Source organism: Chrysemys picta, chromosome 4 (assembly GCF_011386835.1).
Source record: "Chrysemys picta bellii isolate R12L10 chromosome 4, ASM1138683v2, whole genome shotgun sequence".
Lineage (NCBI taxonomy): Eukaryota > Metazoa > Chordata > Testudines > Emydidae > Chrysemys > Chrysemys picta.
The window spans coordinates 142,177,064-142,203,062 of record NC_088794.1 but is presented as its reverse complement, the minus strand read 5'-3'; the positions used below and the strand labels follow the sequence as shown (position 1 = coordinate 142,203,062).

The following is a 25,999-nucleotide window of genomic DNA, read 5'->3' as shown; positions in this document are numbered from 1 at the left end:
TCTTCATGACACTGGAAAGATAAGAACATAAGAATGGCCATACTGGGTCAGACCAATGGTCCATCAAGCCCTGTATTCTGTCTTCTAACAGTGGCCAGTGCCAGATGCTTCAGAGGGAATGAACAGAACAGGGCAATTATCAAGTGATCCATCCCCTGCCATCCAGTCCCAGCTTCTGGTAATCGGAGGCTTAGGTACACCTAGAGCATGGGGTTGCATCCTGGACCCTATTGGCTAATTGCCGTAGACATATCCTCAAAGAAGTTCTTTTTTGAACTCAGTTATATTTGTGGCCTTCACAGCATCCCCTAGTAACGAGTTTCACAGGTTGTCTGGGCATTGTGTGAAGTAGTAATTCCTTACGTTTGTTTTAAATGTTTCTGCTAATCTCTGAGAAGATCCTCAGCTCTGATTCTTTTTTGAGTTGTTGTTTTTTTTGGTAAGCTGCAGAGGGATGGAAATGGTGAAGGGCAGGCAGGGGCTGAGGAAATGTGGTGGAGTTTTGGGGACAAAGAATCTGGGAGACCAAGGGATAGGAAGTGGGGCATCTTGAACTCACATCCTCTTAACATGCTCCTACCTCAGTCCTTGTGCGCTAATAGGCAATCACCAACTTGTTCAGTAGTTGCCCCCTCCCCAGCCATATTACAGAAGGGGTACTGGTGTTCTGTTTCCAAGATCTAGTCACCCTGCTTCTATTACAGCTTTTCTTAAAGGGACATTATTAGGTCTTACTCATCAAAGGTTTCGGTTTCGTAAAAACAAGCATTTCGCAAACAGAAATATTCCCCTTGCAGTGTCTATAACCCAGACATTACAGCATTGTGCTAGTGTATTTGAGAGAAAAACTTAAGTCTTTATTGTCTAAACAGAGAAATTCATTAAGTAAACAGCATATCTAGTGTAGCGAAAAGTAAACCGGATTATTACATCTGCTATTAAGTAACATAAGTAAAGACATTAATTTTAAATTTTAGATCCTGTCTGTTTAACCTAAAACATACTGTACATGAATAGACAATCAGTTGCACACACATCCTTTGCTGTGCAAACTTTTACATAAACAAAGTTATGAGGATGAAACACACATCTTAATTCTAATTAACAATGTTTCTGTGGTTCCATAAACTCCAAAATATAATGGACAGCAACAGTGCCTAAATTAAACTGCGGGGGGGGGGGGGGGGGAAAGGAATACACCAGAAAGATGGGGGTCGGGGAGAGGAGACAGGAATATCTGCTGTCTTTGTTCTTGGAAGCCATTTCTTTCACCATTTGGATACTGTCTGCTTCTTGTACACAAACATTACAGCATCCAAGGGGAATTAGAAACACTTACCCATGACCACAAAATCAAATTCTAGATCCGTCAGGATAAAGCAATGCAAAAAGAAAATCTTGGCGCCCACTACTTTCAGTCTGGTTTTAGCACAGTTGTAAACTCCTCCTAATGCTGAAACAGGCAGGCCCTGTCCTCTGGGTGGAGAATAGTAAATTTAAAAATTCTATCTCTTAGAAGTGTAAAGTGCCCTGAATTTGTAATACACTGTAGAGGCCTTAAGTAATAGTGCTTGCCTCTAGTGATCTCTATCAAGTTGCACAATGGCTTCCATTTTAACACACTCTGATTAATGGCTGTCTTCCCCCCCACCCCCACCCAATGTACTTGATGTCCAACCCAGACAAGTTAATATTGAGCTGGGTGTAATCTGGGTCTGAAGGGTGTTTGATAGTAATGGTCAGGGATTTAGTTTCATCTGGGTTAATAATCCGACTAGTGTGGGCTCCTTCTTGCCCGACTAGCTTTGCTGTCAGCTATAGCAGTTCACCAAACTGAACAATGTCAGCAAGACACTGTCATGAGTGTATTCTTGGGTATGGACCTATTATTAGAATGGAAGACCAGTGAATTCCAAAGTGTGTGTACCAAGGAATGCTGCTACACAGCTGGCGCGCACACGGGCACCAAAAGCTTTGGAGGTACGACAAGAATGCCAGTGATGAACATAAATTGAATATACAATCAGGCTGACTTGAGCACTTTGCCAGTGATTGAACCACACGGGGCTTGATTTGCATGAAGGCCATGTCCCTTTGGGATTTACCATGATGACAATGATGTGAATGCCTAGGGGCCAGTCAGGCTGGAGACCAGATTAGGATGATATTGACCAAATCTCTGCTGCTTTATTAAACCTTTTCACTTAATTGGGCAAGATATGAGTTAAATGCAACTTGTCCCACTAGCAGTATAAAGGGAGAAGGCCACAGCTGTCCCAAACTCCTACTGTGCTCCTGCCCCCCAGCATAGCTTATTGATGCTCAAAGCACAAATCTTCCTGGGCCTGTATTGCCTCAAGGCTTGAATGTAGCCAGAGCCCCATGCAGACGAATTCATGAGTCAACCATTAGCCCTTCTATGTGTTCCAGGTCCTTCCTGCAAATCTAACCTCTTCCCAAGTGAAGGCAGACTAATACCCACTTTGCAGGAAAAGGGCATTACCCAAACTCCATGTGTTCCAGGTCCTTCCTGCAAATCTAACCTCTTCCCAAGTGAAGGCAGACTAATACCCACTTTGCAGGAAAAGGGCATTACCCAAACTCCCAACATGTGTGTGTCAGGAGCGCCAGCCAACCCAGCTTCTGGTTTTTTTTTCTTGTTACTGAGGGAAGTCTATCCCATGCTGCCAAGATCCACCACCTAAAGTTGTAATCCTGGGAAGCTAAAGCAAATGAACGGTGTTGTGCAGCTGCCTCAATGTCCAGATGTGCTTGCACAATGCAAACCCCTCCAATTACCGTAATGTGCAGAAGTGCCTGCTGGCCCCCAGTGGCTGGGACCAAACCTCCCCCCACCCTAATCTGAAGTGTATAGCAGAGAGAAACAGAACAAGAGTCAGTGGTTGGAAGCTGAAGCCTGACAGATTCAAATGGGAAATGAGGTACAGTTTTGTAATGGTGAGGATAATTAGCCTTTGGAACAACTGACCTAGGGAAGCAGCAAGTACTTTACCATCTGAAGTCTCTGAATCTAGGGCAGATCTTTTTCTGAAAGATAGGGGCTAGCTCAGCTGCACGTTATGGGGCTTCATCCAAGAATCACTTGGTGAAGTTCTGTGGCCTGTGTGACACAGGAGGTTACACTAGATGATCGTAACGGTTCCTTCTTCTTGCCTCTAAAACTTGTGAAACTCCATAGACCAAGACGGATGAAACACAGATACCCTATGCTGCCAATTACAGCGAAGGCAAGGGGTGGGGATGGAGGATGGGCTTTTGCAGTAGCACAGTGGGTGAAAGAGGAAGAAGCCTGACTCAGCCTAGCACTGCTCTTTTGTGTGTCGTCCCTCACCTCCATTAGCCAGTCCCAGGGCAGTTAGCACTAGGTAAAAGTGTTGGGAGTGCACCGATGGCACCCTTAACAAAACCGTGATTGCAACAAACCCCTCCAGAGATGTGGCCCCAGCCTCTGCCCTGCAATCTGAGCTGGCAATTGGGGAATGTCTACACGGCAATGTAAGCCCGTGGTTAGTGTGACTCGAGTCAGTTGACCCTGGGTTAGAGAACCTGGGGCTTGAGCATCTACACTGATTGTTAACTCTACGTTAAGAATGTTCTAACCTAGGCTTGAACCTGGGGCTCTGGTGTCATACAGACCCGAGTCAAACCAACCATATGTGTCACTCCTTTGTGCTATCCTGAGATCCGCTTACTCTTGCCCTTTGACAGGGTGCATTGGGGAAAACTTTGCTGTCCACCATGCACGTTACAGGAAGTTTGAACAGCTGCAAACACAGCCTGCAGAGCAACATGGTGGAGGTGCCTTTTGAAGAACTCCTGCTTGTGCTTTTGCTCCTGTGTCAGGAATTGGGCAGAGCTTCCGTGAGACGCTGGTGGATGTTTTGGTGGCGTTTTCTGTCCCACCTGAGGCACCTGGCAAGGCTTGTGATGGAGCAGGGGGAAGAGGAGGAGAAGGCAGAGTCAGAAGACAAGGGGTACCCAGCATGGCAGACTTGCATTGGCTGATGCTGCTCAGTATGCTCAGTATAGCTGCTGATGCCCCCTATGTAGACTGGCACAGGGCTGTTGGGATCACATTGTTATGTAGACCTGGGATGACCAGCAGTGGGTCCAGAGCTTTTGCATGAAGAAAGCTACATTTCTGGAGCTTTGTGAGCAGCTTGCCCCCACCCTCCAGCATAAAAGACAAACGCATGAGGGCACCCGTACCAGTCCAGAAGCAGGCTGCTTAGTCATCTGGAAGCTGGCTACCGCAGACTGCTACAGGTCCGTTGTGGCTTACCCGAAGGTGGCAGGCATAAAAGATATTCCTGAGGTAATTGCTGGCTTTGAGAGAATGGGGTTTCCAGACTCTGCCAGGGTCATTGATGGAACTCATGTGCCCATAGTTTGCCCTCCTCAAGGAGCACAAATACATAAATCGCAAAGGGTACCACTCCATTGTTATACAGACCCTTGTGGAGACTACAGGTCAACTGGTGAACGCCAATGTGGGCTGCACTGGGAAAGTTAATGATGCCAGGGCTTTTCATTGCTCAGGAGTCTATGCTAATGGATAGGCTAGGACACTATTCCCACCAAATGACGACATTGTAATAAGTGGTGTTACTGTCCCCGCTGTTATTCTGGAGGAGCCCGCATACCCCCCTTTTGCCCTGGCTTACGAAACTGTGCCTTGATTTCAGAGGCCCTGGCAAAAGATGGTTTAATTACCCTCTCAACAGGTGTAGAATGGTGGTTGAATGTGCTTTTGGCAGATTGAAATCATGTTGGAGATGGTTACAGAGCTGTTTGGATTCCAGTGTTGTCAATGTTGTCCACATTACTATGGCTTGCTGTGCTCTTTGCAATCTTTTGTGAAGCCAGAGATGAGCCCTTTCCCCCTGAATGGACCTATGACAGACACGGGCCACTGGATCGGTTCCCTCAGCCAGAAAGTGCACCTACCCCAGCTGGAGCTGGTTGCACCCAGGCCACAGATGTCAGGGATGCTTTGTGTTCTCATGTTATGGACTTGCATGGCCCAGTGGAAGCGGGGGAGTAGCACCTCTATGAATGTGCTTGTGGAGGGATGGGGCTAATTGATTTGTGGGGGTTCAGTGCTTGGGTTGGGCTGGGGGCTTGAGTGACATGCAGTGTATCTATGAATGATGTGACAGTTTATGAAATGGGGGGTGGGAATGATTCACAGTATGGATTCATATAAGGAAGTGATTGAAGTGTGGATGGCTGTCTCTAATTGCATAGAGAATTAGTGTTTGCTTACTAATTCCTAATTGCTCCTGATCATGTGTTTACCTTTATTGTTTCAAATACAGATTGTATGATGAGATGCAGTGATAGGCTTTTTAGGTCATCAAGAAAATTTATTGCTATGTTTATAAACATGTTTTAAAACAGTACAACACCCTCTCATTGCTAGGCAGCCCAGCTGCTATTATCACACCAAAACACCAGTTACAACAGAACTTTACCAAAACAAAACAAAACAAAAAGTGCACCAACAAGTGCGAACAGTGAAATCCATCTACACAACACAGACCCTGGCCCCGCATTCTCCTTTCCCTTCTTTCCCATTTGCCATGCACTTGACACCTGGGGAGGGTGGGTGGAAGTATCCACAGGGGAGAGGGCCAAGATGGAGGACTGCGTGGTGCTAAGTGCCCCAGCTGCTCATGGGGCCTGATTGCACGGGCCATCCAGCCGTGGAGTTGTCCAAGCTGTTTCACTACGTCCCAGGGTATGGCACAGGGCACTCAGGCCATGGTGTGGGAGAGGCAGCAGGAGCCAGTACTCTTGAAGCCATGATTGATATCCGCTACTCAAACAGCTCTCTGCTGAGCTCTGTTCTCCTCCCTTATTCCTGTTCCCAGAACTGCAAAGCCAAGTGTCTGTGCTTGTGCTGAAACCCTGTCCTCAAGCTGTGCAGCCAGCCTCAGCTTTCGTCTTGCCTCTCACCATACATTTTCTTTAGCTGCAAGTCCCCCCTGTTTCTGGTACTAGACCTGCTTGTTGGCCCTCTCCAAATGTCAACCATAGGGTGATTACGAAAACACTTCCTCTTGGAACAGTCCACAAAGGTATGTTTCAGGTTTGTGCTGGACTTGTGGGTGAGCTTGGCATTACTGCAGCCGGTCGAGGGGCCTGGAATAGGACAAGTCACAGAGGATTATTGCCTCAAATAAGGAGCACAGAAAAAATCCCCGTGGCAGTTTCAAGGGTATAAAATATTACTTTTCCAACTGAAATTCAGTATATTGTGAGGGGGATGTTTCAGTCCACAGAAGCTCCCTGCGCACAGCCTGGTTAATCAGAGCAAAAGAAATGCAGAGGACAATGGTAAGTTAAAAATTCAGTGTTTTTGTTTTCCAAAAATTTCAGAACTACTTGGGGGCAGTCAGTGGCCTGGCTTCAAAAGCTTTTTCTATCATTTCAGGCCTTTCACATTTTGGAGGATGTAACTGTTCTTATGGTTCCTGATTGGCAAAGGGAAATGTTATTCCAAGCTGCTGGTGGGACACCTGCAGTGTATACAGCTGAAGTATTTAAATATCTAGTGACTGAACAGCACAGCTAGAAGTGGAGTTGAATTTTTAAACCTAAAGGTTTCCAAGTGCATAGTCCATAATGGGTGTCACATGATGAGAGCAATTTTTTTATAAAATATAAAAGTTATGAACACTTGAATGTATCAATTGACAACTTCAGATGATATTGAGACACTGTATATGCCTTAAAATATTGTGGGGTACAGTTAAAGTTTCAACCTTACTTTTGCATTTCCTGATTTCTTTGAGTGACTGGTTGCTCAGTTTTAACATTGGTGTTTTTGTCATAGAAATAATAATATGAAAGCTAGATTGAATAACTAACTTCAGAAGTTTTTCTCATGGTAAATTCTCCTTTAAAGTGCCTGAAGCATGCAAGGTGTCACCTTAGCAATGCCCCTGTGCTGCTGTGCAGTGCAGAGAGAAGGAAATCAAAATGATCCATTCTCATCACATGCATACAGGGCCGGCTCTAACATTTTTGTCGCCCAAAGCAGCAAAAAAAAAGCACCGCCCTGCCGTAACCCCCCCCCCCCCCCCCCCCCGCCAGGACCGCGCCGCCGAACACCCCGCACCCCCGCCGCGCTGCTGAAGCCCCCCCCGCGCAGAGCGACGCCGAACACCCCCGCCGAGCACCACGCCGCCGAACACCCCCTGCGCCGCGCTTCTGACCCCCCCCCCCCACGCGGAGCGCTGCCGAACAGCCCCCGCTGCGCTGCCGAACACCCCTCGCCCCCGCCGAGCGCCGCGCCGCCGCACTGCCGAACACACCCCCTGCCCGCTGCCGAACACCCCCACCCCCCCGTGGAGCGCCGCGCCGCCGCACTGCCGAACACCCCCCTGCCCCGCTTGCCGAACACCCCCACCCCCCGTGGAGCGCCGCCGAAACCCCCACCGAGTGCCTCGCCGCTGAACACCTCCGCCCCCTGCACAGCGCTGCACTGCTGAAGCCCTCCCCCCCCCCCCCCCCCGCGGAGCACCACCAAACACCCCCCTGCTGAGTGCCGTGCCGCGTTGCCCCCCGCCGCCCCTTACCAGGTGCCGCCCCAAACACGTGCTTGGTTGCCTGGTGCCTGGAGCCGGCCCTGCATGCATAATCCATTTGCAGTAGAAAACTTCGCCTCCATTGAGATCTCAACCAAACTGGAAGGCCCCTGGCTCTGACCTAGTTTTCTGTATCACTGATAGTATTTCTCCTGACCAGGTGCTCCTCCGTTTTCTTATCTGCCTTCTGTATGTTTAAGCAAAGACTTCTAAGCTTGTAATTCAGGGAGGCCATTGTACCAGGACTACACACACGTGTGACATCCTCCACTCCTTCCTCAGTTAACTTTAACGTGATGTGCTAGGCTGTGAGCCCCTTGTGCCCATTGGTGAGTAGTTACTGACATGAGTAGCAGCTTCGAATCCACTGAATTGAGTAAGCATTCACCAATGGGAGTTGGGGCTCCATGCAGCCTAACCCTATGTAATGATTCAACACTTCTGTCTTCAAGTGAGCACACATGCAATGCTACCATTTTCCTAAAGGGTACCCAGATTGTCTTGGGGTATCATAGTGTTCCTGTTCTGCTGTTGGTAATTTTGTCAGGACCATAGAATAAAGTAGAAAATTGAAACTCTGTGAAAGATCAACAAATCCGTGCGGAATGATAGGCTCTATCTCTTTCTTTGACTCTCCTTTCAAACCCCAAATCTCCTGTTTTGAGAGTTTGGAGTGATAAGAGCTTTAAAAGGAATTCTAGCTGTTTGTTTCTTTGTGGTCTGAAAGCCTTGAAAAAGTACCATTTGGAATTAAAATTTTATATTTGCATGTTTCTATATTTTAGTTATGGAACAAATGGGAGTTTGCTGAATGAATTAATTGTGTTCCATTGTAAAAGTCTATCACGAGAGCCATTATATATGGTAGCTTAGAAAGCCCTGCAGAGAGAAATTAAAGTCACTTCCCTTTCTAATCAGGGCTTTCAGGAAATCGTTGATTACAAAATCTAATACAATTGCTCAGAGACATTTGTTTGATATTACTTCTGATAAGTGAAATTTTTACGTAATTTCACCAGTGAGTCTGGAAGCAGCTACACTCTCTTTGATGGCAAGACTGATTTCACTAAAGCGCTTCCTCTTATCCCTCTAAAGAATTATAGCTAACAAAACATTAGTTCCATACTGTAGGTCCAGTATAGAATTAAAATTACCATCAGGAAATGGCTAATATAATGGACAATATGTTGTTTAAAGGTGGACTGAACATCACATTAAGTGTAAACTTACCCCACCTAACCTCCATGAAGGAGCCAGCAAAAAAATTACGGCACATTTTAAAGATTCATTGTTATTCCTTTTCAACAGAGTCAGCATATTTCATTAGCGCCCATCCAAAAACTGGAGGAAGCACTGTATGAGTATCAGCCACTGCAAGTCGAGACCTATGGACCACAAGTTCCAGAAACTGAACTTCTAGGAAGGCTAGGGTAAGTACCACATTAGAACTTTAATCTCCGTTTCATGGCATTGTATCTGGGAATGTTACCATCTTCACTTTGCCAGCAGCATATAGATTTATTTTTTTTAAATATCTTAATGAAATATTAGACTTCCTGCACAACCATCATTTTGTTTGGGTGGATAAGCTAAATTTTTTTGGTCCTCTTGCCTTTATAGATCTATTGAGAGCTAAACTGGATTGCATTAGTATATTTTAAGGTTGTCGTTGGCAGCCATAGTGCAGTAGCTGTTCATTTTCAGTTGCACTGTATTAAAGAGTAAATAAATAAAAAATCGGGGCTTAATTTACCCAGCAGTTAGCCAGTAAAAATATCAAAGCTGGGCCTTTTGCCATGGAAAAGGGTAGATTTACTCACTGACTGCCATCTACAGTTAAACAACGTTTGTGAGAAATGAAGCATAGAGCTTAACTTTGTCAAAGTATAATGCAGGGCTGGCCCAGCAGTTTGGCTGCATTGCAGTGTGCGGCCATGTTTGGAAGGGAACTTGGGAGCCTAGTGTTCCAAGGTAATGGAGACTAAATAGCACAATAGTGGCATGCCTGCTCTCCTCTAAAGAGGTTAGTAGCTGAACACCCGCTAAACACGTACACGACCAGCCAGATGGATAGTGTCATTGAGCTGGGTCTGCCTGTCTTCAAGGTCATACACCCTTGTTACTTCTAGAAAACACATTGCAGAACAATGAAAATGCAGGATGTCGGGGGAAGAAACAAAATAAAAAAAAAAAAAATCCCAGAACGTGCATCCAGGAGAACTGAGGCCCCAAAATACCAATGAGAGAGTATAGCTGGGAGGGACCCTTTGGTATGCATCTTGGGCCTGATCCAAAGTCCACTGAAATCCAAGGAAAGATTCCCATTTACTTCAGTGGGCACTGCCAACACATGCTGTTGTGTTTTCAGATGAGAAATTACACTCCTCATCCTGGGAGGGCATAGAGGTCTCAAAAAAGGTTTTAAAACACAGTCAGCCCCGATGGATAAGCAATCTAAAACACAGTGCTGCCGAAAGACCTTCAAGCTTGTCTACAATCACTTATTGTTTGTGTTCCCATGTATTCCTGATGCCTATCGTTTTCATTATCTGATCTCAAGTTTATCAGAGGAAATATTCATCAGCTATCCCAACCCGGACATAGCTGGAGCCGGCATTCACCACCTGTTCGAAACACAGCTGTAGGGGCCCTGCTGCAGGGGGAGTTCTGAAGCTCCATCAGCCATGGACCTTCTTACAGATGAAAATCTTCGGGGGAGGGGAAGGGAAATAAGTCTTTCTATTGGGAGCCCCCTAGGCATTGGCATTTCATGTATAACATATAACCTGGGTAACTTGTGCGAGGTGAGAGCTCGGAATCTTTCTATAATAGCTATCTCCATAGTATCTAAGAGTGTGTGATGCTTGTTCCAGGAGAATTCAGCTTCTTGGAAAGCAAACCCCCTCTAAGTACTGCATGGCTTCAGTCTAGCTGCTAATGTTGCAGACAGTAGCCCCAGTCTTGCAAATACTTATGCTCATGCTTAATTTCTGGAGAAGCACAGTCAGCAAGACCCACTTAGCAGAGATGCTCAGGAAGAGGTAGTAGTCTGGCAGTGTGTGTGTGGGAGGGTGGGGGGTGGGAGGGGTCTGAGCTCTTCCTGCATGGGATGGCCTCAAGAATGCAATCCCACTTGGCTGCCAAATGCAGGTGATGAAAGTGTTTGATTTGGTGGATGTCAATCTGCCACATGTGGGGAATCTGTGAATGTCCCCAACTGAGTCTAGAGGCCTTTTGTAATTTAAAAACAAATAATATACCCATCCTGCATGTGCCCTGCTGTTACTCCTCAAATCCTATTACACTGGGTATTTTTAATATCTTGGACCATGCAGCACCCTACTCCTTTATATATTGGTTTCTGTATTTGCATGAACTCATGCTCATCTGATGATAAATGCTTAACAAATGTGTTGTGGACCCATGGCTGGCCTTAGAGGCAGCTGCAAACAGCTGGCTGAATGAGGCAGATGAGTTGAGCATAATGGTGTAACATGCTCCTACTGAAGACTTTTAGCTCCCTTTCAACTTGAACCCTATTACAAAGGTTAAATTTAAGAGGACAGATTCTCAGTTTCTCCATCTCTCTCTCTCTACTTGTCCCCATCTGAAGTGAATATTTTCATTGGTCTATGCAAATTAGTGAGGTTTCACTTGATCATTCAAATTTCTCAGTTTTATAACACTGTAGTTAGTCATAGACGACAGCAAAATTTCTTGTCCCTATAATAATATTGCAGCTTGAAAACTGCAATTTATTGCTTGCTGGACAGTTCCCCAAAACATGCAGACTTCAGTTCATCCAAACCTCAGGAACCAAGATTTTTGCAAATACTCTGCCAACCTAGTGTGGAGCCTTTACATTTATTCTGGTAGCATCTTTTATTGATTTTAAGATATTGTTTATTACCTTCAAAGCACTCAACAGGCTGGATCCTTCAAATATTCTGGTCTTAACCTCATATTTTCCACAACACTCACATCAATCTTCAGAGCAAGGAAGGCTGCTCCTTTTGTAGTTTGCTGGAGTCTGCTGAGAACAAATGGGGTGATTAGCACGAAGAGTAAGAAAGAGGATAAATTCTCAAGAGCTTATTTTAGGACTCTTCTTACTTTTCTTCTAAAAAATGGTGGTTCATATTTAAATTGTCCTATACCAGTTACTCACTAGGCTTCAGAAAATTAAATTGTGTGGGGACTGATAAGCTCTGCAAAGCATGCCATTTCTCAAACATTTTGGGCAAGCCACATGGGAAAATCAGTGTTCAAATAGTTTTTTAAAAATTGTTTCCAAGCTCTCAAAGGAAAAGAGTAACTAAGTGCTACAACTTTTTTTGCAACCTTCATGAGTGTTTTTGATATCAACTCCTTTAAAAGCCTGAAAATAATTAAGAAATAGATTTTCAACACACATGAATGACAGCGTATATATATTTTTTCCCCTCTGGTGCGTCTCAGGAATAGTTTCCTTAATCACTGGTATATAGATGATATTCCCAAATTACGTGTGTTTCTGTGGCAATTATTATTTGCTCCTGACAAGATGCAAACAAGGATTGAACTTTGTCAATGGGAGTTAAAGTTTCTCATTGCTAACTGCTAATTGAGATTCCCCTGACTACTCTTTGATTGGGGGTTAGTATAGGAAATCTCAGTTGCTGGCAATGCAACGCTACTTAAATAATTCCGGCTTTTAGTGTTTTTAAAATAAAAATATGAGTTTTGGGTGCTGGTCTGTAATTGAGATGGGAAACATGTAAAAATAATTAGCAACAAAACTGAACATAAATCCTATTGGTGGTTCTGCAATTTAACTCTTTCACATGTAGGGTAACGATGGACTTCTGCTCAAAAAATATCCCTTGATACTGGTAATCAGGATAACGATAGTCCAGATCCTTAATTTTTCACTTGGTTAAAATTTAAACAGAAATTTGTGGTGAGCCAAATCTGAATACCTCTGAACACCTTGAACCTTGTTGTTCTGGGTATAGATAATACACCAAAGATTGCGAGGCACTCACATACTGTGGTGATGGGACCCAAATAAGCACCTTAGATGGATAGATCAGAGCAGTCCCCGGGCCATACATTGGATAACGATCAAATGTCCATGCTGATATTCCTAGATATATCAGCTTCAGATGGTGGTGGTGGTATGGCTGTTGGGTGACTCAGTGCCTTCTTTTGAGCATTCCTAGAGGGGAATGGCCAACACCAGCTCATCTTTCCTAAGCGTCCATTCATGAGTCCACAGAGTTCTGTCTGGTCTCCCCTTCTATTCAATGTGTATAGGTGACTATTGGCAGAGTTAGTGCAGTCTTGGGCTGCATGTCTTCATTTATATTGATGGAGCCCAACTCTCTATTTCTGTCTTATCTAACACCATACAGTATTGCCAAGTGCCTTCCCTGTGGTCTGTTTGGGACTGAGATGTGAAGGAATGCTAGCTTGCTAAAGCTCAATTAGGAAGAATGAGGTGAAGCTGGTAGGTTATGAAAAGCAACTGAGAAATAAGTTCTCCATTGAAGCTGTGTCTGTGCATACCATTTGTTACTAGAGTTTGCAACCTGAAGGTATTGCTGGCGCTCCAGCTACTGTTAGATGGCCATGTAGCAGCAGTATCCAAAAAGGCTCTTTCATCTCCATTTGCCCAGGTGATTGAGATCACTTCTTTTGCATGCAGACCTTGCTACTGTGATCCATGATCTCGCACTTCTGCAGCGACGACTGTAATGCACTTACACCTGAAATCCACCCCAGGGCTCAGCAATATGCATAGGTGGCCTGTTGGTTTCTGGGTGGAGTTTTAAAGTGTTGGTTTTGACCTGTAGAGCCTTAAATAGTGTGAGACCTCCCTGCTTGAGACCTCTGCAGTACTGGCATGGCTGTGCTCAACAGAGAAACTCAAGCTGGCATCACTTGATTTAAAGGAGAGAGAACTACTAGCATGGTGTTCTGTGTGAGACACCTTTGGGACATGGGAACTTTCGCTCTTCTCTGGTCCAGAATAACCCAGATGCACTGACGTTTGTATAATAATGCAGAGCCCATTGATTTACATAGGCTTTCAGGGTGGAGGTGTTAAAATACAATTTTCTTTCTGGTTGGTTACTTTTTGGTTTTGAAGTAGGTGGAAGATGCTGGGTGTGTTTTGTGATTGGACTTTGAATTTATGCCTGCAGGTCCCGGTACCTGGAGTATGCAGGATTTGTCATACTTCTAAATCAAGAGAAATTTTACAAAATAACTTGCAAATACGTTGATTGAAAGAGTAAAACGGAAACTGGGAACTGACTCAATCATCTTCCCTTACTCATGTCAGTAATACCACTGACTGAGAGTGCTAATATCTTTGCTGTTATGTAACCTTGATTCAAAAAAATCTAAGGATCAAAACGATGTCCTTTTTATGTCCCTCTGATGTCTTGTAAGCACATGAGGGCAGCTTGGTGCACCTAAGGCTGGCAGGATTTGCTGCATTATGTTCTCACACTAAATACAGCAGTGGAAGTGCCACATGCTACTGACTGCTGTACATTTTTATAACTTGAAAATCGTAGAATCTCAGGGTTGGAAGGGACCTCAGGAGATCATCTAGTCCAACCCCCTGCTCAAAGCAGGACCAATCCCCAGACCGATTTTTACCCCAGTTCCCTAAATGGCCCCCTCAAGGATTGAACTCACAACCCTGGGTTTAGCAGGCCAATGCTCAAACCACTGAGTTCTCTCTCCCCCCTCCAACCACCAATCTGCTTATATGATTAGAAATTTTGAGAAAAATCTGAACTTCATGCCTTGTAATTTTAAAAATATCATCCATGGTGGGCCTGATTCTCATTTGCATTTTACACCACCTCTGACAGTGAAGAGGCCTGAAATTACAGCGATGTTTTAATAATTCCATTTGCACCTACTTTAAGGCCTCTTTACATTGCCAGAGTGCTGTACTGGAACAGCTGCGCAAATGAGATTCAGGCCAGTTTTTCTTTTCTTCTAAAAGTGTCTCTAGAAGCATCCTGGGTAAATCTATGTGAATCATGGAAAATTAAGATGACAGTAGATTCAAGGATTTTAATTTGTTTTGGGAAAAATATGATTTCCCTTTATCTAGCTATTTGTTTTCAAATACACCTCCTACCTCGATATAACGCGACCCGATATAACACAAATTCGGATATAACGCAGTAAAGCAGTGTTCCGGGGGGTGGGGCTGCACACTCCGGTGGATCAAAGCAAGTTCAATATAACGCAGTTTCACCTATAATGCAGTACGATTTTTTGGCTCCCGAGGACAGCATTATATCGAGGTAGAGGTGTATAACCCCATTATTTAGAGCAGTGGTCAAGTAAGGCCATTCCTTCCTTTGGTGGTGTGTGTGTGTGTGTGTGTGTGTGTGTGTGTGTGTGTGTGTGGTTTTTTTTTTTTGGTAGGTGAACTGCCATTGTGACAGATAGTACCTCAGTAGCACTTTCAAAAGATAAACATAAACAAAGTGATGTTTTAAGAGCAAACAATAAGCATTGAAATAAGATTGGACTTGTTTGGGATTTCTCACATGAGTAAAGCAAGTAGATTTGGGCCTTTTTTGTAAGTGTAACAACGGGGTTGATTCCATTTTTTTTTTTCTAGTTCAGAACAGTTCAATTATTTCAAATTTCAAATGACGACAAGACTAGATTTCAGCTTTGTTACAACTTCGGTAGCTTCTCATTTGTAACCTTCATTTCAAGTAGAAAGTGTGGGCATGTTTCTTTGTTGTGTAGTGTTGTAGCATAATTTGAAACATATGTAGTGTTCTGGAACTTTTGTTTTGAAATGACTAGTATAATTTCTGAGCTGTCAGAGTGATTTTTAAAGAGGTGATAGTAATGATTGTCTTCGAGCTGTTTTTAAATCCTTGTTAGTCTGCTTTTCAGTCAGGTCAGTTGCTTAACCTGAGTCTCTGCATTAATTTCCAATAAAATAATTGAGAATCGATTGGAAGGGGTACCTGGGCCTCTGAATTCCAAAAATTATAATAGGTGATTTTTCACATCAGCTGTCTTCCGACAGGGGAATACAGATTTTTTTTTTTTTTTTTTTTTTTTTGAGCCTTACGAAGGGAGAAAAGCTCGAATGTGTGGCTCTTTTCAAGTCAATCTGTTTTGGCCCATTGATTCTGAACACTAAGTTCATTCTGCTTCCTCTGAATAGAATATAGTTTCTTAGCAAGCTCAGTCATCAGAGAGCTGAAAGACTGAGTAATGGTAAGGAAGGTCTGATTTGCAACATATACTTTGCAGTTGCTGTCCCTTTATTCTTATAGGAATTCTGTTGGCTAGCAGGGCGCACATTCTGATTTCCAACAAGTTTCCTGTCCTCGGGCCTTATCCAAATCCCTTTGAAGTCAGTGGAAAGATCCTGATTGACTTCATTAAGCGTTGAATCTGGCAGCTGATAAATGAGAATTGGCAGGTAGGAGGTGGAGTATTTATGCTTTGAGGACATAACTTTATCTGGACACCTTTCTATGCAGTGTATCCACACTTTAAAAAAACAACAACCCTTCTTGTACACACTTTGCAGTGAGCAGCCTTGAATAAAGACTTTGTGAAGAAAACAGTTCACCCACACACTGTATTTTATATATTGGATATGCAATAGAGTAACTAGTGCATTTCCTTCTTGAGAATCGAATGGGAAGGGAACGTATAGCAATTCATAAACAATGTTAATTTTGAGCTGATTTAGGAGCGGGTTTATATTGCTTTAACATACTACTTGAAATCCGGCAGGTTTTGTTATAAGGGTTTGGAATGCTGAGGGTTTATACAGGAGAGGCAGATAAGCACTGGTTTTTTCAACTGAATGGAAATCAGCCTGTAGTATGTCTGAAGTCTTACTGTTTAAGAAATTGACTTTTTGGCAAAAATATCATATGAACATTTCAAATGACACCCTGTAGTACATGGTGTTTTGCATGGAGCTCTTCTGTCAAGGTCATTAGAAATTGAATATATTAATAGTGGACTGCCTTTGAAACAGAGTTTTACTTCCTGCCTGCCCACCTGTGGGTATAGTGTGGATTCTGTAACTGTAAAGGGTCTCGGGAGAGTTATAAAAGCAAAGAAAATGGAAAATGTATAAAGAAACAAGAAGGGAAGCCTGCGTACACCATGTAGTTACTTATATTTAAACTTGGCTGCAGTTGTATATGTACCACTAAATTAACCTCAAAAGCTGGTCATGACAGCAGAATGTCCATAGTAATTGTTTTTGTTGGCGTTTGGCTTCAGAATTAACTCATCGATCTAACATGAACCTCTGTGCTTGGAATACTAGTCTGGTAATGTTATTTTTTTACCTTTTTTATGCAATCATGGAAAAAATATGTTTCTGCTCGAAGCAGTTGTCAAACAAGCTTCTTTCATCGACAATCAGACACAGGGCAGCTGAATAAGGCTGTTTAGTCTAGAGTAAATACTCAAGAGATTACAAGGTCACTGTAGGAAATGTAATTATACCATTTATTCCAGAACAGTCTTTTGTAGTGTGGGCTTGCAGAATACTAAATCATGATGTTTATTAAATGTGTGTGTATTTATATATAAATAAAAATTCAGCACCAACCTTTGAGAGCAGAGGAGTGTTGAGTAAACTGCACTAAAGAATTAAAATGGTAAATAGCGATAAATATTAAGCTGGCTTCAAAAAGCCACGATTCACATTTTGGCTTTATTATTGGAATCACTAAAGGGAAAATCCTGCTCTTGTCTTTGCAGGTGTCAGTGTTTCCCCTTCAGCAGTGCAGTTGTGCTGTGCAGAGCAGTGGAGCAGGTGGCGCTGTCTCTTCAGGGGTTGTGTGCCACGTGTGATAGAGAGCCTGGCTCTAAGGGGCTCGCTCATATTAGCATTAAGAAGGTTTAGGGTCCAACGTACTGAGTTCTCCCAGATCTCTCTGTCTCCCTCCAAAACCAAAGTTCTCCCTCCATTTTGACATACCCGAGGGATAGTTACCTGTTGTAGTTCCTGCCCAGTATCGGGACTGGGTGGGGAGCCCTGCTCCTTGATTTCCTGGTCAGAAGATCTTGCCTTTGTGGGACCTGTGCATGCAGTTTTAAAGCGTCCATAACTTCTACCTTTTCATGGAATTTTGGAGGATGCCTAGTACCTTCTCAGTCTCCCTTTCTCTCCCCCTTGCCTTGCCCTGTCCTTCTTCTTAATTCGTTCTCTCTTCTGTCTCACCACAGTGCAGCAGACCTCTGCATTGGGAATTGTACAGCTGGTATCAAGATGATAGCAAGGGCAAATTCCTGATTGTATTCCACATGGAATGGCAGCCTTGCCCCCTTTCTTCCTTCCTTGACCCCGCCCCTTTTCCCCAGGATCCGGAGAGTCCAAATGTTTTCAGAGGCTCCTTCTCCAGCTTCCATTGTTGTTTCTAGCACACAGCCACAAATAGTGCTATTCAAGCCCAGTAGTATCAGCATTACGGTGGCATCATGGCTGTAAGAAGAGTAAGGAACTGAGTCAGTCTGATAATGGTCCTTCAGAGCATGGGAAGGCACAGCCAAACAGCATACCAAGTACCACAGGAGAACTACCTCCTCTTGCTCCTGCTCAGAACCTTGGCCTCCCCAACAGACCACAAGAGGTACTTAGATGGATGTTCACAGCAGTGTGTGGCCCTCCCTACCCTGGCCTGTCCAGGCAGTCTGCCCTCTCATCCAGCCTAGACACCACCAGAGTTTCCATAGGGCTAAAGAATTAACTAAAAAGCTGAAGGGAAAGAGCATCCTATTCTGAATGACCCCGTTCCTCCCTCTCCAGGTCATGCAAGAAATCTAGGAAGTTGCAAAAATACAGCAGAGATCCAAGAAACAGATGAGGTACGACGTTCTCAAACTGTGAGACGTCACTCAGGAAGAAGGGGAAGTATTGGATCCAGATTCAGAAGCACTGGAGGTGAACGGATAGGAAAGACTTGCCCATATCCTTTTCACTATGAAACAAAAATGAGTTGCCACAACTCTGGATCAGGAGAAGCCTCTAAACAAGACTCCAACAGCCCCAATGACAGTATATTTTTTCTTTTGAGCAGAAACCCAACAAAGCATCTTGGCTGTTATTAACGTAACTGTAGAGAAAGTGATCAAATCAGAATCGGAGCAGCCAGCGAAATGAAGGCACCTTAATAGAGAAGTAATGAGTTCTTTTAATTGCAGAAACAGTGCAACCTTCTTAGCTTGGATTCCAGAAATAGATGCAGTAGTGGCAGAGACCACAGCCTTCCAAATGTGATTTGTTCCCAAAGTACGAAATAGACCAAGAGATTGAAGTGGCTTTGCTGGCTCCCCTTGGGCAGCAAGCTTCCTGAAAGTCTCTTCCTAGAAAGAATCTCACTTGGAGCCTTAATTGGGCTTTACAGGCTGTTACTTATAATTGCTTTGATCACAGTCAGTCATTTTTACGAACACCTTTATTGTTGGTAGATAATATTCCTTGCAGCGATCATCTCAGGCGGGAATGCTTCAAAGCTGGGAGCATTGTCTGCAGAATCCAAATGCTGCGTCTTCCAACCCAAGAAGATATAGTGCTAAGAAGTGAGTAATTCATACCAAAGAAGGATGCCATTTAGCTTAGATCCCAGAACAACTGTATTCTCATCATTCTGCCCTCACCCAAAGGATGAAAAGGGAAAAATATTGTAGTAATATAGGCTCCTACCCTGCAAATACATACACGTGTAAGAAGTCCCTTGGCCTCAGTAGGTGTAAAAGTATTCACGTTAATGCAAGTTTGTGGGGCTGAGGCCCTAGGTTGCAAGCTAAGCAGGTCATGGACTCTGTTCATATGTCAGTAAAGCTCATGTATGGTGCTGTATAAATAATAATAAATATGACCCTGTTTTTGAAGTCAATGGAGAGATTTTGGAGGATCAGGCTTATAGTTTTTCTTATTTAAAAACTAAAATTGGATTGTGGAGGAAGGAGCTTTGGAAAGGGAGGATCTGGAAGTGGCCAGGTGAGTGTGTTGAGCTGTTCTGGTGACAGCGTGAGTGTGTGGTTTATTTTTGTTTTGTTTTTTGTTTGTTTGTTTGTCCTTTTTTTTTTTTTTTTTTTTTTTAGGGATAAAAAATTGAAGACCTTTTCAGAAACTTTAATTTGTCCAAGGAACAGCAACGTGATTATTAGCTCGGACACAATTGCTTTAAGTTTTGGATTTCCAGATATGTCTAAATGGAAGGAAAACAGATGTAAAGGAATGAGCTGTTTTGTTGGCATTATGTATTCTAGATACCTTTATTAATCATAAAAGTTTAATTTAAAAAAACTGATCCTGAGACATGGAAGTCCACATGTTTAATTTATCAGTATTTGCAGGATCAGAGCCTAGTAAATATTTGTGCAAATTAATGGTAGTTCATAAGGATTGGTCTCTAGGGCTTGTAGTCCTAAACATATAGACCACTACGGGAGCTGTTAGGAGCTCATAACTTTGGAAAAGTAGGTCACTTATTTAGGGCCTGATCCTGCAGGGACTTGTGTGTGCTTCACTTTATGCACTGTGACTTTATAGGAGTAGTTCCACTTGAAGTCAGAGTGAAGTAGACTGATAAGTCTTTGCAGGGTTGGGTGCTTAGCTATCTATATATAAATAAGGCTACGATTTAGTCATGGGCATTCTTAGTAAAAGTCATGGACAGATCACGGGCAATAAACAGAAATTCACAGCCCATAACCTGTCCATGACCTTTACTATAAATACCTCTGATTAAATCTTAGGTTGGGGGTCCCAGGGGTGCTGATATTTTGGGGGGGCCCCCTGGGGCCAGCCCCACCGGCCGCTGCTCGGGCTGTCCGCGGGGCCACCAGCATCAATTTCTGCCCCGGTCCGCCCCTAGCAGTAGCCGGCGTGGCTGTCACCCGGGGCCAACTGCTTGGGCGGCCCTGGGGTAAGCCACACTGTTCACTGCAGAAGTCACGGAAAGTCACGGAATCTGTGACTTCTGCAACCTCCAGGACAGACACGCAGCCTTATATATAAAGTTCAGAACCAAATTTTAGGCTTCTACTTTTAAAACAAAGGCAATCATATTTTTAAAGATACTTTACATAAACCAATAGTGAAGATTTGGGCTTGCCAAAAGTATTGAGATGTTGGTTTTCCTGGCTTCAGAATCAAAATACTCCAGTCAGGCTGTGTTTCTAATAATGAAATAATGACTTGAACATACTCCGACTTCACAGATTAGCTATTGCTCAGGCTTGAAGGTAATGCTACCATGTTTTTGTTTCTTTACCTAAATGGTTTTAAATGTAAAAACATAAATCCTATGCAGTGGGAGTGGAAAAGGGGGGATGGTTTTCATTTGGCATAATTTCCTGTGAGACACAGTTCTAAATAAGGCCCATATTTACACAAGACAATACAGTTTTACATAGTAGTAGTATATCCAGGACATTTTTAAATTGTTTAGCCATCCCTGGGTATTTAATACCATCACAATAAATGTGTTTAATAAAGGTGAGTGAAGTTTGAAATAATTTTTGAATAATTTTACAGTAGAAACACCAGTTAAATCAACCCCCTTGCAGTAATAAATGTCAGAAAAACAATTAATTATACTTGCTTGCAACTGCAAAATCAATTGTGTGACTGTTCTTTTAAAACAGACTTTTACATTACTAAAGGCTAAACACTACGCTTCTGTAACTTGTCAGAATCAGGTTTTGGTTAATAGATATTTTCAGTGATGTAATGGGAACTTTTGGCAGTGAGTCAGAATATAATGGACTGTGATTAATGTTTTAATAAGTACTTTTCTTCTACTTATGATGCAGTGGTGAAATGGTTTCCTGCTCAAATTGATAGGAGAACAGCAGGTGTGCATACATATTTTTTCTTTAAGAAAAAATAAGTTGTTTATCTTTTAAGCAGAATTTCTTATTTTTCTTTAATTCAAACGTTATTAGGTTTGTTTGTCTTTTTTAAGTCTTAGCCATTATTGAGGTCTGTAACTTGAAAGTGTAAGCTACCTTGGAAACCTTTCCATTATCTAAACAAATTGCTTTGCAAAAGAGGAAATTCATTAGTTTAAAAAATAATTTTGATTTATTGATATTTTCTTCAGTAGAAAAGATTTATTTAAAAATAGTTTGATAGTAATTCAAATGAGTGTCTGAACAAAGTGTGATCCTGAAAACATTACAGGATTAGATTTCTTCTTAGAGTTGATGCAATATATTTTCTACACGCTTGAGTTACTTTCATGCTGAAAGTAGTATTATTTTTCTACATTTGAAATGTTTCCACAAAAAATCCAACTAATTTATTATTCAGTAACATTTATTTCATTACCAATCGATCTGGAGTTGCCACAGGGAAAGCATTTTTAGAGGACCAGTCAGCTGTAGTCCCAATGAAGATATTTTCCCTAAGCAGCAAAGCTCTCGTTCTGTCCAAGATAGGAACATAATCTGTGGCTCTAATATGCTGCTTTTGTGAGCTTATTCGCTAACTGCCCTTTCTCTAAATAACTGGAAAACATGGGGGTAACGGGGCTTGGTGGGATTAGTAGCTAACCTTCTCTCTAGTTCCGATGTTTTTCCCCCCCGCCCGTCCCCCCCTCCCCCGTCCTCATAGGTGGCTGCAGACACAATGCACATCCACCTGAGGATGATTATTACTTAAGATTTATATGACAGTGATGCCTAGAGGCCAGCCAGGCTGGGACCCCTTTGTGCTAGGCACTGTACAAACATTTAGAAAATGACTTCTCTGCCCTCAGTTGTTTATAGGGTGAATGTGGCTCAGTTGTGCCTGCTCACACGCCTTGCAGCTGAGCCTAGACTATGTCATGTTAAGCTTTCTCGCTCCAAAATGGTAGGCAAGCCTATCTGGAAAGGCAGAAATGCATGACCAACAGAGCTGTGCAGGAAACTACATGTGAAATGGCTGGCCCTCTATAAGAGATTGCACTGTCTCTGCTCCAAAGCAGGTGATCTCCCTTTCTTTCAAGAGTCTCTTGAACACCTTTTTGTCTGGAGATTTCTCCAAGGGACTTAGGGTCTGGTATGACAAATCCTTTCTCTCTTCACTCAGGAACCTCCATGACTCCTCCATTCTCAGGTACGTCAGCCTGACCTTAAGGAACTTGGACTGTTTCTTACAGGCATTTTATCAGCACAGTCATACTTTGTAACTTAAGAATTTTGCCTAAGAGGCCACTATACCCCAGTTCTGTAGCAGTTCTGTGCTCCTGTGTCACCTGCTCTGCGCAGAAAAGGCTGTTCATGCACTTCCTCTACTCCCTACCCCTTCGTCCATCTACATCACCTCCAGAGGAGATTTCAGAAGATGGACCCTGGCCACTGCCTTTGTCTCCTGTCTCTCTCTCTCTTTGGGAAGGTACAAAGACAGAGGAAAGCATAGGAATAAACCCAAATAAAATCCATCCCTCTTCTAACAGCGGGAAGGGGGAACCTCCTCTTCCCTAAGCTGAGAATGCACATTCAGGCACTAATGGATTGGCTGTTCGACTCTGATTACCTTGATTCACTTCACTTTAAATCTCCCCATTGTGTGTGTATGAGAGAGAGGATCTGGATTCTGAGGTGATCTCAAAATGAGGAAGCACATGGGGGATCCTATTCCAGTTTCTCTTCAGTGCACAGTTAATTTGGAATGGAAGATCCCACAAATGTGGGGTTTGTTAATAGACTTAACCTTAAACTGTAAATGGGAAAAAGCCCCCTACATTTTTCTTAGCCCCTTGGGTAGCTGCCTCTTTTTCTTCTCTCACCAAAAGAAAAACCGTCCCAGCAGAGGATAATGGCATCTTGAGGTTAGTGGATAAAATACTGGAGGACATATTTAAGAGACTGTCATGGATTTGCAGCAGTTGCACTCAGTCCTTCTCCAACCCCAAGGAGTCCATTGGACATCTCCTAGGCCTTTTGGTTTCTTGGTTGAAAACAATCCCATGGGCCTTTGTTTACATAAGGAGCAGGGAGATTTATATATGTCTTATCTGGGATTATCAAGGTGGAAACTATGTACCTTACCTCTATACTGCCTCCACCATACTGGCACAAGTCATCCAGCCCTTAAAACAGGCTGCCTGAAAGATGTGCTGTTAGGGAAACCTGTAACTGTTCCAATCTGTTATATATCACTTGGTAGGGATGAGCACTCAGATGAAGGAATCTGTCTTGCCAAAGTCGCTGGTCCAAAATGGGAACTTGAAAAAGCATCAACTGGCTAAAATGTTGAGCAATGAGCAGCAAGCTCTGGAGATGACAGTGTTAGTGCAATGCAACAATTTCACTCATTCCCCAACTTTCATACATTCCTTCAGACCATTCTTGCAGCCTCCCGTTTAATATATGCCAAGTTCTCTTCCTTTCCTTCTTCATACAGCTCTAGGAACCCCACCTGTTCCATAGAACAACAAAACCCTGTTCCAAAGGATTGGAATTGCACTCGCTTGGGCTGTAAGGGTGAGAATTAAAAAACAAAACAAAAAAACCTTCAGCATTGGCCTAACTCTGCTCCCACTGATGTCAATGGAAGTTTTAACATAAATTTGATGGGAGCAGAGGTAAGCCAGCGCTGAGTGCTTTCAAAAATCCCACCGTCAGATTAAGCTCTTTGGGTCAGAGACTGTTTTTTGTTTGTTGCAATTCACACATTGTACAGCGATGCATATACTTATAGCACTCATAATATGGAGTTGATCAGGAGCACCCAACTCGATAGAGACCATTCATATGCTAGGTGGAAAAAAGGAATGATTGTTGCAGCTCCCTGTGTCACAGGGAGTCTCAATGAGCGTGCCAACAGGTTGAGACTGCAGGCTCTTTGGCTACTGGAATAGTACTTCAGACAAGTTGTTAGAGATCAGGGCTTTCTCGGGTGCTGTTGCCTGCTGGTTGACTTGTCTGTGTTTCACAACACAAACCAGTGTTGCAAAATCCTGAGCTATCTGGTAAGATCAGCTGCCTTTATGTACACGTGCACAGTAGCTGGTTTTACAGGATCTCTGCTGTGTACTTAAGATCAGAATCTGGCCCTAAAAAGAAAAGAAGAATAGGCTTTTACTTCATGGTAGGAGACTTATCTCCTGAGAAAATTACTTTGTGAGCTGTGGTAGCAAATTCTTTTAGAGATGAATACTACATAGGGCCATGTCACAGGATGTACCAACCCCACACCAGGCAAGAAGAGGTAAAGAGCAGCTTTGGGCTCAGGCAGTCCCACCCACCCCACCTCTGCACCTGCAAGGCATGCCAATCTTGGGGGAGAAGCCAATCCCTGAGAGATGGATAGACCTCTCCCCACTAGCGCTGAGGAAAGAGCGCCGCAGAGGACACAGCTAGCAGGCTTCCTGTGAACGCTGCACTATAGCCCTGAGGATGCTGAGTCAGGGACAGCTTGGCAGGGATCTCCTGGAAGGAGGGAGGCCAGGGCACATTTGAACTATTTTTGTGTTCTGCCTTTCCTTTGTAACTGTTCCTCTGGGAGCTAGGGAAGAAGGTGTAGAGGCAGGCTGCCATAGGAAGAAGCCCAGGGACAGAAAAGGAGGTTGGAACATGCAGACATTAGCTATGTGCTCCAGGGGCTCTGGCTGGAGGGAGGGACTGGGTTTCCTATAAGGCCTGGGGAAGCTCCAGAGACAGGTCATAAGGCCTAGTGGGCCTGGGTGTGCCGTCGGAGCTTGAAACAAGGCTGCCAGACTGTTATCAGACTGAACTCTGACATGTGCTGAAAGGGGTGAGACATGACAGTGACCTGGGCAGAGGGCCAAGTCCCAAGAGAGAGAGGGCCAACAGCAGACCTGAACAGTGGGGCAGCAAGGCTAGGGTGAGGAAAATCCTAATAATGCCACATCCAGCCACAAGGCAGCAAACAGTCCCTTTATCATAGGCCGGATTGTGCCGCTCTTCCTCTCATGGAGGATGACCTTACTCCTTAAGTACTTCCATGCATGTCAGTGGGACTGTTTGTGGAGTACAGTACTAGTCAGTGTCAGACAGGATGGCACGGTCTGGCTCATAAACACTAAAGGAACTCACTGCTGTGTTTTACTCCTTTCTCAAGGAGTCCAACAGCCCAGTTAAGAAGGATGGCCCAATGGTTAGAGTGGTAGTCTGGGACTCAGGAGGCCCTGGTTCAATTCACTGCTCCATGAGACTTCCTGGGTGACCCGGGGTAAGTCACTTAGGCCATATCTACATTACAGACCTCTGCTGGCATAGTTATGTTGGTCGGGGTGGGGGAGGGGTGAAGAGGTATGAATCCTTGACCAACAGCTGTGCTGGCAAAAGCCTCTAGTGTAGATGCAGGTATACTGGCAAAACTGCACTTTTACCGATGTAGCTCGTTTCACTCAGGAGCATAT

General features: G+C 43.7%; 1 protein-coding gene across 2 annotated transcripts in view; it reads left to right on the top strand.

Annotated features, from left to right (window-relative positions):
* MNAT1 (MNAT1 component of CDK activating kinase) overlaps positions 1–25,999 on the top strand; it is a 191,461-nt gene that overhangs the window by 124,087 nt on the left and 41,375 nt on the right. For both annotated transcript variants that reach the window (XM_065593796.1, XM_065593797.1), the window contains one exon: positions 8,922–9,043. In XM_065593796.1, the coding sequence (XP_065449868.1) occupies positions 8,922–9,043 (122 nt within the window). The remainder of the gene's footprint in view (positions 1–8,921; positions 9,044–25,999) is intronic.